Below are 16,087 nucleotides of genomic sequence, written 5' to 3' on the forward strand. Positions count from 1 at the left end.
GCTTGGAAGAATTCACGTTTCAGCTTATTTGGCAGGGGGGATTTCCAGATCACTGATAGCTTGTCAGTTGCCGCCCAGGCTTTTCCAATACGAGCACTCACATCATTTTCAGTTGATGAAATGTCACTACCTAAGTATGTGAATTTCTCAACCTGTTTAATGCTATTTCCATCGAGAGAAGCGATGTTTCCGTGTTGGTTGAATGTCACAAACTCTGTTTTGCCAGCATTGACATATAGACCAATACCCCTTGCTGCTTTTTCTAGGCAGTGTAAAAGAATTTCAGCTTGCTGGATTGTGTTGCTGAAAAGTGCAAGGTCATCAGCAAAATCTGCATCGGTGAGATGCCTTGCTGGGTATCGCCGAGATCTTGCGTGCTCTAGGATGAAACCATTTTCTTGTATTTGGTCGACAGATGTCCGTAGTACATAGTCCAGACACATGACGAACAAATAAGGTGCAAGTGTGTCCCCTTGAAGGACTCCAGCTACAATGTTGAAGGGCTCTGTGTCTCCATCAGGGGATCTTACAATAACCTGAGTGTCCCGGTATAACATCATGATGGCATCCACTGTTTCAGTTGGAATACCATAAGCAAGAAGAATCTGCATCATCTTTCTTCTATCAATCGAATCAAACGCCTTAGCGAAATCAACGAATAGAAGAGTGGCCTTTAGGTTTCTTGACTTTACTCCTTCAACTATCCTGCGAACAGTTAGTATCTGGGACGTTGTTGATCTGTTCTTGCGAAAGCCATTTTGGTTTCTCCTAAGTATTTTCTCAACTTCAGGTCTTAAACGATTTAAAAGCATGGCATTGTAAACTTTTGCGGCTATAGGGGTTAGGGTGATACCCCTGTAATTTCTAGCATTGCTCAGGTCACCTTTCTTTGGGAAGGGAAGAATGCACCCCTTTGTCCACATTTCAATTTGATTTTTCTTGTAAACACTATTGCACAGTCCAAGGAGTATGTCATTGAAAGCCTGTGTTTTCCATACCTCAGGAGGTATCTCATCTAGACCAGCTGCCTTTCTGTTTTTGATCTTTTCCAGTACATCAGTTAGTTCTTTTTCAGTAAAATCTCCACATTTTATGTTTAGTTGTTTGTATATGATTGGTTGAACTGGCTCATCAGTGGTGGTTGGTTGTTTTCCCAAAAGACTTTGAAAGTGTTCTTTCCACATGTGTAACCTCTCGCTTTGACTTGAGGCTTTCAGCTTTGACTTTGTTGTGTTTTTTCGGCCACTAACTTCATTTACTGTTTCCCAGGCTGCAGCTGATCTTTTGCTTTCCATGCACTTTTCTATGTTCTCAATTTGTTCCTGGATATATTTCTGTTGCTCTATCTGGTATGTGCTTGCTAGATCTTTTTGTGCCTTCAAAAAGTTTCGGGTATTTGTCCGCGTAGGTCTGGTTCTTCTTCGTTCAGATGCTATCTTAAGAGCTTCACGCTTTTCCAATACACTACTTGATTCCCAGGGAACATATTGGCTCCTCTTTGGTTTTACAGGTATGTGCTTTTTGGATGCTTCTTTATGCGCAGTGATGCATTTTAAGATGGAATAACTGGACTATTTTCAACTGTTCAGGACAAAATATGATCATTTTGCAGTTGATTCTGATTTTTTTCTTGCAAATGAGAAAAAAAATGAAGCGGGCGAATCCATTAACCAAGAAATTAAATTGGTGTGGCCTAACGCTACAGAAAATTCAGAACGATGTGCAAAGTATGTCTAGTTATAGTGTTTACGGAAGGAAAACAATGTTGTTTTTGCTAAGTTTCCTATTCTTCTTCTCCAAACCAAAAAGGTCAGTGACCTGAACCAGATTGTCTGTTACCATGGTAACTAGTGTCAGGTTACATCATGCTGCAATTTTATAGCAGGAAGGATTTAGACACCTGTCTGACCATGAATGTGTTTGAGTAAGAATTAACAGGGCAGACCATATGTGAAGGTAAACATTATGCATTTGCTTTGCAAATGTTACCTTAGTAGTTGCTTTGTTTTTATATCCCAAACCATGCCTTATAACACTGAAACATATGAGAAGGATTTTAATTGTAACATTTTAATATTGTTGTCAGGTTATCGACTATCGTAATGTCAAGACAGCCAAGGAAATGTTTGATGCCGTCTGCGATCACGTGAGATACGCAACCAAGGATGGACAGATGAAGTAAGTACATGTACTTGATTGTTTGAAGAAATGAGAAGAGGCCTGTAAGCTGTAGTTAATGTTGTTTCTTTTAGTTATCTAAAATTGCTGCATTTTTCTCTTGGTTTCGTTTTCCTATAATGTCCATGATCATGATAATGATCATTCTGGCATATTCATTTTCACCCGAGAAAGTGAGAAAATTTAAATAATTCATGTTTAGTATCTTTCCCAAGGACACAAAGTCGGTGACTTGGAAAGATTTGAACCCAGGACCACTTGGTTCAGAGCCAAATGCCCTGTTGGGTTCCCTTTTGGGAATGAATATGCAATTATAACTATCAACATTAATACAAATCAACGCAGAGAAAAGATTTTATTAATTTTTTGGTAGTATTTTGAAGACTTTGACATCAATGCCAAAGCAATCATGGTAGACTTCCAGAGTAACTCAAATTTGAGTTACATGTTACATGAGTGTGGTTATCTGAAAACATATCAGTTATTTTTTTTCCATTTCATCATTTCACTATGTCCTAGGACTGCCATCAGTATTTTCCCCATGCGAACAGACGGGAAACACGACTGGAAGTTCTGGAACAAGCTTCTGTTCCAGTACGCCGGGTACGAACAGCCCGACGGTTCTGTTATCGGAGATCCTGGCAGCTTGGAACTCACCAAGGTATGGCAGGCCTCGAATTGTTTGTTTGTTTGTTTATTAGACCGATCTCCATTAGTTTGTACAGTTGCCATACATACTATTCTTCCTGGAGTCGTTGACTACAAACTACTATCATCACAACATGGTAAGGCTTAACTACACACTACATAACCACACACAACATGCAAGTAGTACCGAGAGGTCAGAGGTCATAAAATAAAATTTAACAAAGATTCTTAAGTCTTAATTCTTAAGTCTTAATTCTTAAGTCTTAATTCTTTCTGTTCAACACACACAGTCCCTTTGCACTGTCCCAAAAATAAATTTCAACTGTCCCAAAGTGAGGATGAACTGTCCCAACCTGTTTTATGGGAAGTACGTTTGTATTGTATGACTTCAACTTGAAGTCAACTTTATTTTCCAAATCTTTGATAGATTTTGTCCACCATTTTGAAAAAGAAGCATTTCAATATTAACCAAATATGGAAAATCTTGGGCTATGAAAAAAATGTGAGGGAATGAGGGAGGGGGAATGTTGTAACCACAGACTGATGACATGTAAGGTCAAATTGGAGGTCAAAATGGTCTCCCTGCAAGCTTTGAGGAAGTGATAGTTGTTGTTTTTTTAATGAAGATTTACCACATTTGTGGAAGGATTGACATAACAGGTGACTATCACCTCTTCAAGATGTCAAACCTGAGATCAGACTGTAAGGTTTTAACCACTCACACTGGGAAGGTCCCCTACTCTTTTCGATAAGTATGGTGGGTTCTTTAACGTGCGTGGGATGTTGTGTCAGTATCAGTATAATTATGATTTAATTACATGAAATCAAATCTATACTTGCACCCATTAGTTCTGCTTAAAAAAAATTACGTACTAAGAAAAGAAAACGACGTGCACCACGGACACACCAAACTGCATTATAATCAACTGTTTCTTTAAGGTCTGCCAGAGTCTAGGATGGAAGGGAAAAGGAACTCCATACGATTTTCTGCCGGCCATTGTCTCTGCTAATGGAGAAGACCCAGTGGTGTTTGACTGGCCTGAAGACGTGCCACTGGAACTGGAGCTCAGACATCCAAAGTAAGAAATAGTGACAACCAAATTTCAGGTGTTGATCACTTAAGGGAACAGTAGAGAGCATTTTAATGTGAGGGCATTGCTTTGTCTGCCACCATGTTGCAACTGTTGTAACACAAACAGTTGCATTTAATTGGGTCATAGCTCAAGCATCTTCCTTCCTTCCTTCCTTTCTTCCCTCCGTCATTCCTCCTTTAATTTCTTCCTTTCATCATTCCTTTCTTCCTTTCTCCCCTCCTGCCTTCCTTCATTCCTTCCTTCCTTCCTATCTTCCTTCCTTTCCCTTTTCTATATCCTTCCTTCCTTCCCTCCTTCCTCCCTTCCTTCCTCCCCTTTTCTACCTCCTCCTTCCTTCCTTCCCTCCCTTCATTCCTACCATCCTTCCTTTCTCCCTCCATTCCTTCATTTCTACCTTCTTTCCTTCCTTCCTCTCTTCCTTCATTTCCCTTTCCATCTCCATCCTTCCTTCCTTCTTTCCTTCCTTCCTATATATATTCCTTTTCCAAAACTTTCTGTCCTCCCCCTTCCTTCTTTCCTTCTTTTCTATCTTCCTACTTTCCATCCTTCCATCCATCCATCCTTCCTTCTTCCTGATTCCTTCCTTCCTTCCTTCAATTCTACCTTCCCCTTTCTACGGTCTATCCTTCCTTCCTTTTCATACAAGTATATTCAAGGTACCATCTATTAATTTTGCTTTCTTTTATTCAGACATGACTGGTTTGAAGAGCTGGCCATCAAGGTGAACTGTATCCCGATGCAAGGAGACATGCTATTCGACGTTGGCGGCATGCAGTTTCCAGCTTGTCCAATCACAGGCTGGTTTCAAAGTACGGAACCGGTGCGCGATCTGTTGGACGAAAACAGATACAACATGACAGAGGTAATATAACATCTGTGTCCATAATATCACCAGGGTCCATAATATCACCACCTTGAGAAATAGTGTGCTTAAAGATATTTTTACTGCAACATACCCTAGGTATGTACATTTGATGTGTGAAGGATTGCATACCAAAAGTATGTTGCAGTAAAAATATCTTTAAGCACACTATTTCTCAAGGTGGCAATATTATGGATCCTGGTGATATTATAGACACAGATGTTAACAGGAGTCTAAATCCCACCTGCTATAAAATTGCAACATGATGTAACCCAACACCCGTTACCATGGTGAGAGACAGTCTGGTTCAGGTCGTCATTGAGGTCAGAAATCACTGTTTGGAGAAGAAGAGGAAGAAGAAACTGAGCAAAAACAATGTTTTCCTTCGGTAAACATAATTATTTTCAATGAAAACATAAAATTTATAGCGTAAAAGTTTTGAAAAGGTTTAATTTATCAATTATTTTACAATGAAAACATGAAATTTCAAACATAAACTTAAAAATAATAAGAGCCAACGTTGTTAATTACAAACAGTTACTGAAAGGGGGACTAATATTGCAGACAGTTATTGTTAGTTTACTTGTATAATCTTTTACAAAGCCATTGAAGTTTAATCATCATAGCATATTGAGTTTAAAAGCTTTGTGGTATAGCTTAAAATAAGTTTATTTTCCTATCAGTTTATTATCATTAATAATTTTTATGGTAACTTTATTTTCTCCAGATGATCGCCAAGAAGTTGGGGTACGACACTTCCAGGTACAACTCTCTGTGGAAGGACGCTGCCTTCCTGGAAGTGCACATTGCTGTTCTACACACTTTCCAGGTATTAACACAACAAAACAACATCTACCACACAGACACATATATAACCCTAATAAAAATTGCAAAGATGTTTGAAATGGTTGCAGAAAGCCTGTAGCATGACCCTATCTCTATCAAGAGATCATGGCTGTTAAGGGCCTTGACATAAGTGAGGAAGGAAGAAGAAAGGAAGGAAAGAAAAAGGAAGAACAGGAAATCAGCAATATGTATTTTAGACAGCAAAGAGAAAAGGAAGGAAGGAATTATTATTAAAACTTTCTTAACGTGTCTTGTGCTTGATACATCTGACAGTTATCACACTATATTTGACAGTAATCACATTTATTTGACAGTTATCATGCTTTATTTGAAAGTTATCACACTTTATTTGACAGTTATCACACTTTATTTGACAGTTACCACACTTTATTTGACAGTTATCACACATCATTTGACAGTTATCACACATCATTTGACAGTTATCACACATCATTTGACAGTTATCACACTTTGTGTTCCAGATGAACGGAGTGATGACCCAGGACCCGCACACCCTGACTGAGAGTTTCATGAAGCACATGGAGAGAGAACACCGCCTGCGCGGCGGCTGCCCCTCAGACTGGGTCTGGATCGTTCCTCCCTCCTGCTCTTCTCTCACTCCCGTCTTCCACCAGGAGATGCTGAACTATCACCTCAGACCTGCTCTGGAGTACCAGGTGAGTGGCATGAGTAGAAACCATCATATTCAGAACTGTGTCTGGGGTAAATCTATTTTCTTGGATACTGCAGAAACTATTTTTTTTTATTCCAACATGTAATCACCAGACGTGGTGACGACACACTCAAGTTTCTTCAACTTATATTAATGCCGTCACCAACACAGGGGACAAATACATTACAGGTCCTGGACAATACTCATTTACACCTAGTACCTGAGCAAAGTGAGGAAAGCCGTGTAAAGTGTCTTTCCCAAGGGCACAAGATCGGTGGCATGTCAGGACTCGAACCCGGGACTCTTAGTTCCGAGTCGCGCACTCTGCCGCTACGCCACACGACCCCACAACTATTGGGGAAACTATTACATTCTGTTCCTGATCCTAATGCTAACATAACATTCAAGCAACTATTCAGTAATACCACTAGATAGGCACAGTTCTGGATACAATTTAGGCAATAGCTTATGCATCAGTTACATTTCTAAGTGGACTTATGGATAAAGCGTATAGCTGATCTAGTGTTCTTTCGGTCTCTGAACTCTCATACATGTGTCAGCTGTACGTAACATATTTCCAAACCTAAACCCTGACGGGTAGTGTACGGGTGTTTTGCACTTACAGGACTGGTGGAATATTTGTATGTAAAACATCAAAATGAAACTAGTGAAATGGGAGTCACAGTTTGTTTTTACACTGTTTTGTTATCGTTACTACGCACCATGCTTTAACTTTGTAGCTAGAGTGCTGATTGTTTATTATTTTGTTGTTGTTGTTGTTGTTGTAGGCAGCAGGATGGACGATTCACACATGGAAAACTCCCCCGACTGCCCCAGTCTTCACACAGTACATCAGGACTAAGGAACGCTGCAGTTTCAAGGCAGCAGCCATGTAAGTAAACTGGTAGAGATATGTGTGGATGGTGTTCAGCACCAAGGACAGGCATGTTTATCTGTGTGTAGACAGTGTTCAGCACCAAGGACAGGTATGTCATGTTCACAAGTGTGTGGATGGTGTTCAGCACCAAGGACAGGCATGTTTATCTGTGTGTAGGTGGTGTTCAGCACCAAGGACAGGCATGTTTATCTGTGTGTAGATGGTGTTCAGCACCAAGGACAGACATGTTCACATGTGTGTGGATGGTGTTCAGTACCAAGGACAGGCATGTTCACATGTGTGTGGATGGTGTTCAGTACCAAGGACAGGCATGTTCACATGTGTGTATGTGTGGATGGTGTTCAGCACCAAGGACAGGCATGTTCACTTGTGTGTGGATAGTGTTCAGCACCAAGGACAGGTCTGTTCCTGTGTGTGGATGGTGTTCAGCACCAAGGACAGGCATGTTCACATATGTGTGGATGGTGTTCAGCACCAAGGACAGGTATGTTTACATGTGTGTGGATGGTGTTCAGCACCAAGGACAGGCATGTTCACATGTGTGTAGATGGTGTTCAGCACCAAGGACAGGCATTTTCACATGTGTGTAGATGGTATTCAGCACCAAGGACAGGCATGTTCACATGTGTGTGGATGGTGTTCAGCACCAAGGGCAGGCATGTTCCCCTGTGTGTGGATGGTGTTCAGCACCAAGGACAGGAACTGCATTGTCTTGTTATCGAAGAATTGGTTGTAAAGTGTACTGAATGTATCTAAAATAGTGTTAGAACCTCAAAATTTGAGGTTTTCTGCATAAAAACACTTTTTTAACTTCCAGATAGAACTGTCTTACTTGTACTTGTATTCTGAGCAAAAGCTGTCTAAAATATGCCTTCATTATGACATTATGAAAAATCAACTGTATCTGATGTTGCAGTGTACTCTTAGACTAGTGCTCTAAATATACTGTGCCTCATGTAAATGCCTTGAAAACTGTGTTTAAAGGCCTAAATCATGGGTTTTAAGTGTATAATGTTGATCATTTTTTCACACACACAACTTTAACACTATACCATTGGTTTAGAAATAATCTGGTATCTCATAATACTTTGTATAATGATATCATAGATAATCTATAAGGCCACAGCAAGTCCTTTTTATGGATGACATCAGCATGCGCATGAAATTTTGGCCTAATTTCAAAGAAAAACAATTTAGTTGTGATGCTTTGTTTTGTTGCCTCAATTCATGTTAAAAAGGCTTACATGTATGACCTCAATATTTATAATTTATAATGACAGAATCTTGTTTTTTTGGCCCATCTTGTTTTTTTTCCCTATTGTATTAGATTTGGAGTCTGTGGAGGATGTCATCCATAAACTTTACTTGCTGTGGCCTAACTGTAATTTCCATATGTTGCAGGGCTGTGATGTTTGCTGCAGGACTGATGAGAAAGACCCTGAACAGGAGAGTGAAGTCCACCATACTGTTCGCCTCCCAGACGGGAAAGGCTGAGACATTTTCCCACTCCCTGTGTGACCTCTACAAACATGCATTCCATGCAAAGGTATTGAACATTTCTGCTACCATAATACCTTACATATGTCATTTAGTCAGGGCTTCAAATATTTTTATTTTGCATACCAGTACTGTTGCAGACAACATTAAAAATTACCTGCAGACATTAAGTTTTACCTGAACCACTGAATTTAGGAAGTATGGATCATACTAAAAACTGTTCAGAAACCAGTGCCATGATGTGAACTGATTACAGTCAATACAACTAAAGAACTCCACATAGAGTTACATTTGGTTTTACCTGCACTAACCTGCATATGGTATTTTGAGCCCTGCTGGTGTAAACGTATAGTAATTCCTATCTCCAAACAATTAGCTGATAAAATATTGGAAGGACACAGTGAATTTAAAAAGTACATAAAAGTATTTCCTACATGTATACCTTCTAAGTCAACTTTGCTGAACTCAAGATTATGTGATAAACATTTATTTAGCAAAAGTCTAGCAAGAAGTTTGAGTAACTGTATACAGTATAGATAGGGCACTCACTGTTGTATTCAAACTAGACAATATAAAAACCTTTGCAATACATCAAATGGATCCCACCACTGACACCATGTTGTGTTTAGTTATGCCCTAATGCTTGCCTATGGTCAGTAAACAACACAAACACTGTTGAACATTTTTCAAAGCCAGCATGGTAGAATCACCATAAGTTTGTTTGTTTGTTTGCATAACCGGTAAACCGCCTCTAGGCGAAACACACCAGTTTTGTACATGTACGAACAATTTTGTACAAGCTTTGTAAGACCGGACTATAAGGTTTGAATCACTCACACCGGGAAGGTCGGTCTTACAAGATTGGTGACATGGGTAGGATTTGAACCCGCCACCTCTCGGGTGTGAGTCAAACGCGCTACCGACTGCGCCACACGACCCAACCACGACCAAGTTAACAAACATTTTTGTTCCCCAGGTGGTCTGCATGGATGAGTATGACATGACACAACTGGACAAAGAACAGCTGGTCATCATTGTCACAAGTACCTTCGGGAATGGAGATCCACCAGACAACGGCAAGGTGAAACAACTTTCAGTTCTTCTCAAAATTTTCAGTTTTGCTTCTGCTTAGATACTGTAAAGCACAATTTTTGTGGTACTTTTACATTCACAGTTTTTGTGGTCACTTCTACACCACGAACTTATACAGATGAAGAAATAATTCGCTGACTTTCTTTTTGCTGCACCTTCCGCCACCAAGCTAGAATGTATAGTGCTGTGAACATGTCCATTTTAATATGACCGCGTGTCATTAAGGAGATACGTAGTTGACGACTCAACGATAACGGTCGCGAAGTAGGAGTAGACGTTTAATGCAACATTCGCAAAGAACATGGCGGACAAAGGGCCGCTCACAGGGTGACCTCTAGTGGGGTCATGGGTCAACACAATCTGATAACCTAAATAGTGTCAACATTACATAGTGACGGTGAACTTTTGCTACCACAAAAATAGTCATTTACAGCAAAAACTGTTACGGTAGGCAAAACTGTTATAATAGGTATTTGTGGTTGGTAATGTAAAAAGATATTGTACTGAGAAAATGATGTTTGACAATAATTTTCCTTCCTTTTATTATCACAGATCTTTGCACGTGCCCTAATGCAAATGAAGAACCAGAAAGATCAAACCAGTCCAGACAACGGCCCACTGAGCTCTGTCAGGTTAGCAAAGTTTTCTTTCAAACCATCTCCACACTTTTCCTTTTTTTTACAAGTCCTGGTGTCATTACATTGTGATTTGTGCAATGACAGTGAAAGAATGCCACCTTATGATTCTTGTTGGTACTGCATCTTCCACAGGTTTGCAGTCTTTGCACTTGGTTCCCGTGCCTACCCCCACTTCTGCGGTTTCGGCCACAGTGTGGACACACTCCTGGACCAGCTGGGGGCTCAACGAATCCATGCCGTGGGCGAAGGGGACGAACTTTGCGGTCAGGAGGAGTCATTCCGCACTTGGGCAGAGAGTGCATTCAAGGTCAGAAACAGAAATCTAACATCTAAAAAAGAAATAAAATTTTAGACATTTTCATTTTTTCTTCATCATTTTCAGGTATGGAAGTATTGCTTTTGGGTGGCTGAGCTGTGTATTATATAGAAATTGGGGTTTTAGTCTGACATGGCATATAGTAGGTTGACAGCACATGGGTGGAGACAGATTGACAGGCAAAATGACAGGTCAAAAGGTCAGACACAGGAAATCACATTTAGAACTTAATGTTTAAGTAGGTTGAAAGCACATATGTGGTTTATTTGCATTAAAACACAACAACACTGTCCCAAAAATGGCAGCCAGAGGCTGAATTGACATTGGGGCATCACATTGCGTGTGACTTTGTGTGAGTTGAGAGATATAGCGTTCAGCACCAAGGACAGGTAACATGTATGTTAACAGCTGTTTCTGTATGCAATGGGTTGGGGGAAGATTGACAGGCAGAATGATATGCAATACACAGTAAATGAAGATTGAACTTGAACGAAATTGATTTACGGTTAACGATTTTGTTTTGACGCTTGGTTGTTTTGTAGCTTTATGTATTGTTTAATGACTGTTGGTTTCATTTTTTTCATATAACTTGTTGTCACAGGGCATTCCTGAAAAGCAGTGTTTTTAAATAGCACTGAGGTCTCTACCCTGTTTAAATAAAACAGAAATAAATAAATAAATGTCTTAAAATCCAAAATACTTTCTGGAAGTCTGAAATCTCCAACTTGTTGTTGGAAGTGCACTGGCACCTACATGTACACACAGTGTTCTCACATCTATTTATCTTAGAAGGAAATATGGAGCATACCTTGGTTAAAACCTTGCATGAAAAGTTTTTTATCTTTCACTCCATACCATGGTATGGATGAAATATATTGTTTTTTAATGTTTGTTTTCTTGTTGGAAGTGCACTGGCACCTGTACACACAGTGTTCTCACATCTATCTATCATAGAAGGAAATATGAAGCATACCTTGGTTAAAACTTTGCATGAAAAGTTATTTCACTCCATACCATGATATGAATGAAATATATTGTTTTTGTACATTTGTTTTCACATCTGTTTATCATAGAAGGAAATATGAAGCATACCTTGGTTAAAACTTTGCATGAAAAGTTATTTCACTCCATACCATGATATGAATGAAATATATTGTTTTTGTACATTTGTTTTCACATCTGTTTATCATAGAAGGAAATATGAAGCATACCTTGGTTAAAACTTTGCATGAAAAGTTATTTCACTCCATACCATGGTATAGATGAAATATATTTTTTTTGTATTCTTCTTTTCACACAGTCTGCATGTTTGAGTTACGATGTTGGACATGGGGTTGACATGAACGAAGCCACCGCTAATCTCCTGGGCAGTGATCTGAGCTGGGCACCCGACAAGTTCCGACTTGTACAGGCCAAGAGTAACAAGGACACAGACTTACTGGAAGGTACATTGTAGATACAGTTCCCTGTAACTATGTTTATATGTAAATACTTTGATTTGGGAATGCATCTATATCATCAACAACTGTGATGTACAATGTGAACCAGTCAGAATTGCCCTGAGGAAGGTGACAGACGGTTACCGAATCATTGGCTGAATAAACCTCTTACTTGGTTGTGTAAAAAGTGACTCACCAATCTTATGAATATTCACATGGTTTGTTGTACAATGTTTAATCTTTCTCTGATTTCTGGTCACTGTGTATTTTTTGGTGTTTTAGAACATTTTCAAAAACCCTATCTGGATCAAGAGTTGGAGAAAGTTTTTGGTACCCCCTGTCTCAATTAAACATTGTTTCTTTACAATACATGCACTAGGTTTGTCCACTGTGCATCGTAAGAACGTTGTACCTTGTACCTTCATTTCGCGAACCCAACTACAGGCACCTGATTCAAGGTAAGAAAACTTTCAAACATTTGCAAAGCAAATGCATTACATTAATTTTAACATTGTCAAGCCTAACAAATAATAATCCCGTTAATTCTTATTCAAACAACTTTATATACTTGGTCTTAGTATACATGTATGGTGACCAGGCCCTCCAACTCTCCTGCTACATAATATAACCCAACACCACAGGCTGTCTGCTACAGCATCAGTTACCATGGTGACAGACATCTGGCCTAGGTCATTGACCTTAATTATTATGTGTTTGAAGAAGAGAGAAGAAAAAGCAAATTTAAAACAAGTTTTCATAATAAGTAGAGCAATTTGTGCTGTTATATCTAGTTATTATAAATACTCAATATACTTTTCACAAATTAAATTAAAAGTTTGAAAGCAGTTGTTGCCATCAGAACGTTAGATTTGCCACAACAGTTTAGTAGCTTTTGATGATATTTATGTTTACCGAAGGAAAACATATTGTTTTCATTCAGTTTCTTCCTCTTCTTCTTCTCCAAACAGTGACCTATGACCTGACCAATGGCATGATTTGTTGACGTCTGTCACCATGGTGACTGGTGTTGGGTTACATAATGTTGCAATTTCATGGTCTACTCTGCTCCTGTCACCATATACTAGTAGTACATGTATGTGAATGTGTTTGAGTTAACAGAGCAGACCAAGTCCGATGGTAAACATAATGCATTTGCTTTGCAAATGTTACTTCTCTAGTTTTCTTACATGTTTATTGTTCCATTGAACCTCAGTCGACAGACAATCTTGGTTCAACTGGACACGAAGGGCCGCGAAGAGTTGAAGTTTTCACCCGGCGACCATCTTGGCGTCTTCCCAGCCAATGAGGGCCATCTTGTGCAGAGGATTCTGGGTAGAATTGATGGTGGTACCAATCCGGATGATGTGCTTGAAATAGAAGCACTACACAAGAAGACTGTTGCAGCTGGTATGTAAAAGTAACAGTACCCATAATAAACCAGTTCACATCTTCATTGTCTTTTTGAAAACTGTCTATTTAGTGTATTCTGTATGAAAACATGTAGCATATAAACATATTTTACAGTTTCAGTTTCAGTTTGTGCACCAGCAATTACACTCAGGTAGTATTAAAAAAATACGTTGCTAGGCATACAATTTGTGTACAAAATCTTCCAACTGTCTATTATGTGACCACTTTTTGGTGGTGACTTAAGATAATTTCTTCCATTTTCATACCTGCAAAAAGATTGTGTGATAAGAGTAATGTGAAATGTTGTAAGTAAATCTGTCGAGATTCAAAGTGCTTGTTCTTGCATCTATGTCCTCAATTACATAGTTGCTATATAATTTATTTATTTGAGAATCTTCCAGTTTTGCACTGGAGTAAGTTTTGAATAGTCCACTTTTGCATGGGAGGGAGATGGACTGAAATATGCTGTATTTGCTCCCAAGCAAATGGCAACCTTTCTACTTAGCGTTGCTTTTTGACCCATTTGACTCACAGCGGTTATAATAATTAAATGTGTTGTGTGTTTTGTTCAGTGGTGACAAAAACGTGGATGCCTTTTGAGCGGTTGCCGCCATGTTCCCTGCGTACGGCCCTGTCGCGGTACCTGGACATCACCACGCCCCCCTCCCCACAACTGCTGGGCAGTCTGGCCATGCACACCAACGACACTGCGGAGAAGGCAGGACTACAGGAACTCGCTAAGGTAGTCTTATTACGTCCTTGTACAGTCGTTTTGATTTTTGACTGTAGTTGCAAGGAGGGTGTGTGTAGCACTCACTCTGGAGTGACAGGAAATAGACTCAGACGGGACCCCAGAAAGTGCGAAATGGAACGAAATGGAATGAAATGAAACGAAATATGTATGGAGGAAAGCCGTTAAGCCATTTGTGCGTTGGAACGGCGATGCTAGTGTCCGCTCGACGTCCAAATGGCAACGTTAAGATACATGTAGATGGTATTCTTAGAACCGCAACGTTATAAGATAGATCAGGGTACGTTAAGAATAAAGTGCCCGCAACGTTATAAGATGGATCAGGGTACGTTAAGAATAAAGTGACCACAACGTTATAAGATGGATCAGGGTATGTTAAGAATTAAGTGACCACAACGTTATAAGGTACGTTATAAAAACAATTTATTGAGTTTTGAGGTGAGCAGTCAAAGTATGCTTCTTTGTGGTCTCTGTCTGCCCTAGCGGTATGCCCATGGGGAGGAATTTTATCACCAGCCGTGTCCCTTACATGTGCACAATGAAATGAAATAGATAGCAAAAACGCACTAACGTCGCCGTTCCAACGTACTTCATACATATTTAGTTTCATTTTGTTCCATTTCGTTCCATTTCGTCCATTTCGTTCCATTTCGCACTTTCTGTACACCGACTCAGACATAGGTGGTAGAATTTATCAACTTTGGCTGCTGACACACATTGGTCTTAGACAGGTCACTGTGTAACAGTGGGGGGTTTATAGGTACTACCAACTGACCCGGCCGATGGGTCTAGACCTTTTAGCCGAATCGTTAGAGTGTCAGCATGTGGACTGGTGCCTGGGTTTAGTTGTGGGTTCAAACCCCGGCCAGGGACCAGGAGTGTCTTTCTTTTTCTACTCTCCTAATTCTTACAACTGGGTCAATGGCAGAGGCTACTTATTCATGAGGGAGTATTATTATGGGTGGACTGCTTGTGTTTTCAAAGTTTTAATACAATGTATTGACAAGGGGAATCCTAGTTGATTGATTGATGGGCCTGTACATGGGCAGAGAGTGCCTTCAAACTCAGAAATGGAATCCATCTTGAAAGTAAACTTTGAAAATTGAGACATTTCTGCTTTTTCCTTCTGTGCGGATGTGTTGCTTGTGGTAGGCTGAGCTGTGTAATCGGGGTTTTATTCTGACATAGGTAGTAGGTTGACAGCACATGGGTGGGGGAAAGATTGACAGGCAAAATGACAGGTCAGACACAGGAAATCACATTAAGAACTTGATGTGCAAGCAGGTTTAAAGCATGTATGTGTGTGTGTAACTGTGTGTGAGTTGAGAGTTCAGCACCAAGGACAGGTACATGTATGTTGATTTATATCATACCCGGGCCGCGATAACGTTCGATAACGGGTTCCAGACCGGGCCGTACTTTACGGTACGGCCCAGTCCGGAACCCGTTATCGAACGCTTCCATGGCTTCCATAAAACGTTTCGAACGCGTTTCGCCCTAACCGCGCGTGCCCCTTTCGAAAATTCGAATACAGAATCCGGACGTTGGAATTGATGTTGTTGCATTTTAGGGTTCAGTGGCACCAACTTTTGGCTCATCTTGCATTAAAAGGCGTGTTTTCTTGGGTGGGTATGACATAAATAAAATACAACATGGTGTATTCCGCATCGCCCTCGGTCCCGGCCCTCCCGCGATCCGACCCACGGTCGGCCCGATACCTCGGGCGATACGGAATACCCCATGTT

At 40.1% G+C, this 16,087-nt stretch overlaps 1 protein-coding gene across 1 annotated transcript in view; it reads left to right on the forward strand.

Moving 5' to 3' along the window:
* The window catches only part of LOC109479447 (nitric oxide synthase, brain-like), a 31,931-nt gene that overhangs the window by 9,875 nt on the left and 5,969 nt on the right, over positions 1-16,087 (forward strand). The window contains exons 5-19 of the mRNA XM_019781411.1: positions 2,087-2,178; positions 2,698-2,839; positions 3,766-3,905; positions 4,611-4,782; positions 5,510-5,611; positions 6,111-6,305; positions 7,090-7,193; positions 8,601-8,745; positions 9,673-9,777; positions 10,341-10,420; positions 10,559-10,733; positions 12,043-12,187; positions 12,561-12,639; positions 13,395-13,588; positions 14,164-14,333. Of these exons, the coding sequence (XP_019636970.1) occupies positions 2,087-2,178; positions 2,698-2,839; positions 3,766-3,905; positions 4,611-4,782; positions 5,510-5,611; positions 6,111-6,305; positions 7,090-7,193; positions 8,601-8,745; positions 9,673-9,777; positions 10,341-10,420; positions 10,559-10,733; positions 12,043-12,187; positions 12,561-12,639; positions 13,395-13,588; positions 14,164-14,333 (2,040 nt within the window). The remainder of the gene's footprint in view (positions 1-2,086; positions 2,179-2,697; positions 2,840-3,765; positions 3,906-4,610; positions 4,783-5,509; positions 5,612-6,110; positions 6,306-7,089; positions 7,194-8,600; positions 8,746-9,672; positions 9,778-10,340; positions 10,421-10,558; positions 10,734-12,042; positions 12,188-12,560; positions 12,640-13,394; positions 13,589-14,163; positions 14,334-16,087) is intronic.

Source organism: Branchiostoma belcheri, unplaced genomic scaffold (genome assembly GCF_001625305.1).
Source record: "Branchiostoma belcheri isolate BF01 breed outbred unplaced genomic scaffold, Haploidv18h27 scaffold49, whole genome shotgun sequence".
In the NCBI taxonomy this organism is placed as follows: domain Eukaryota; kingdom Metazoa; phylum Chordata; class Leptocardii; order Amphioxiformes; family Branchiostomatidae; genus Branchiostoma; species Branchiostoma belcheri.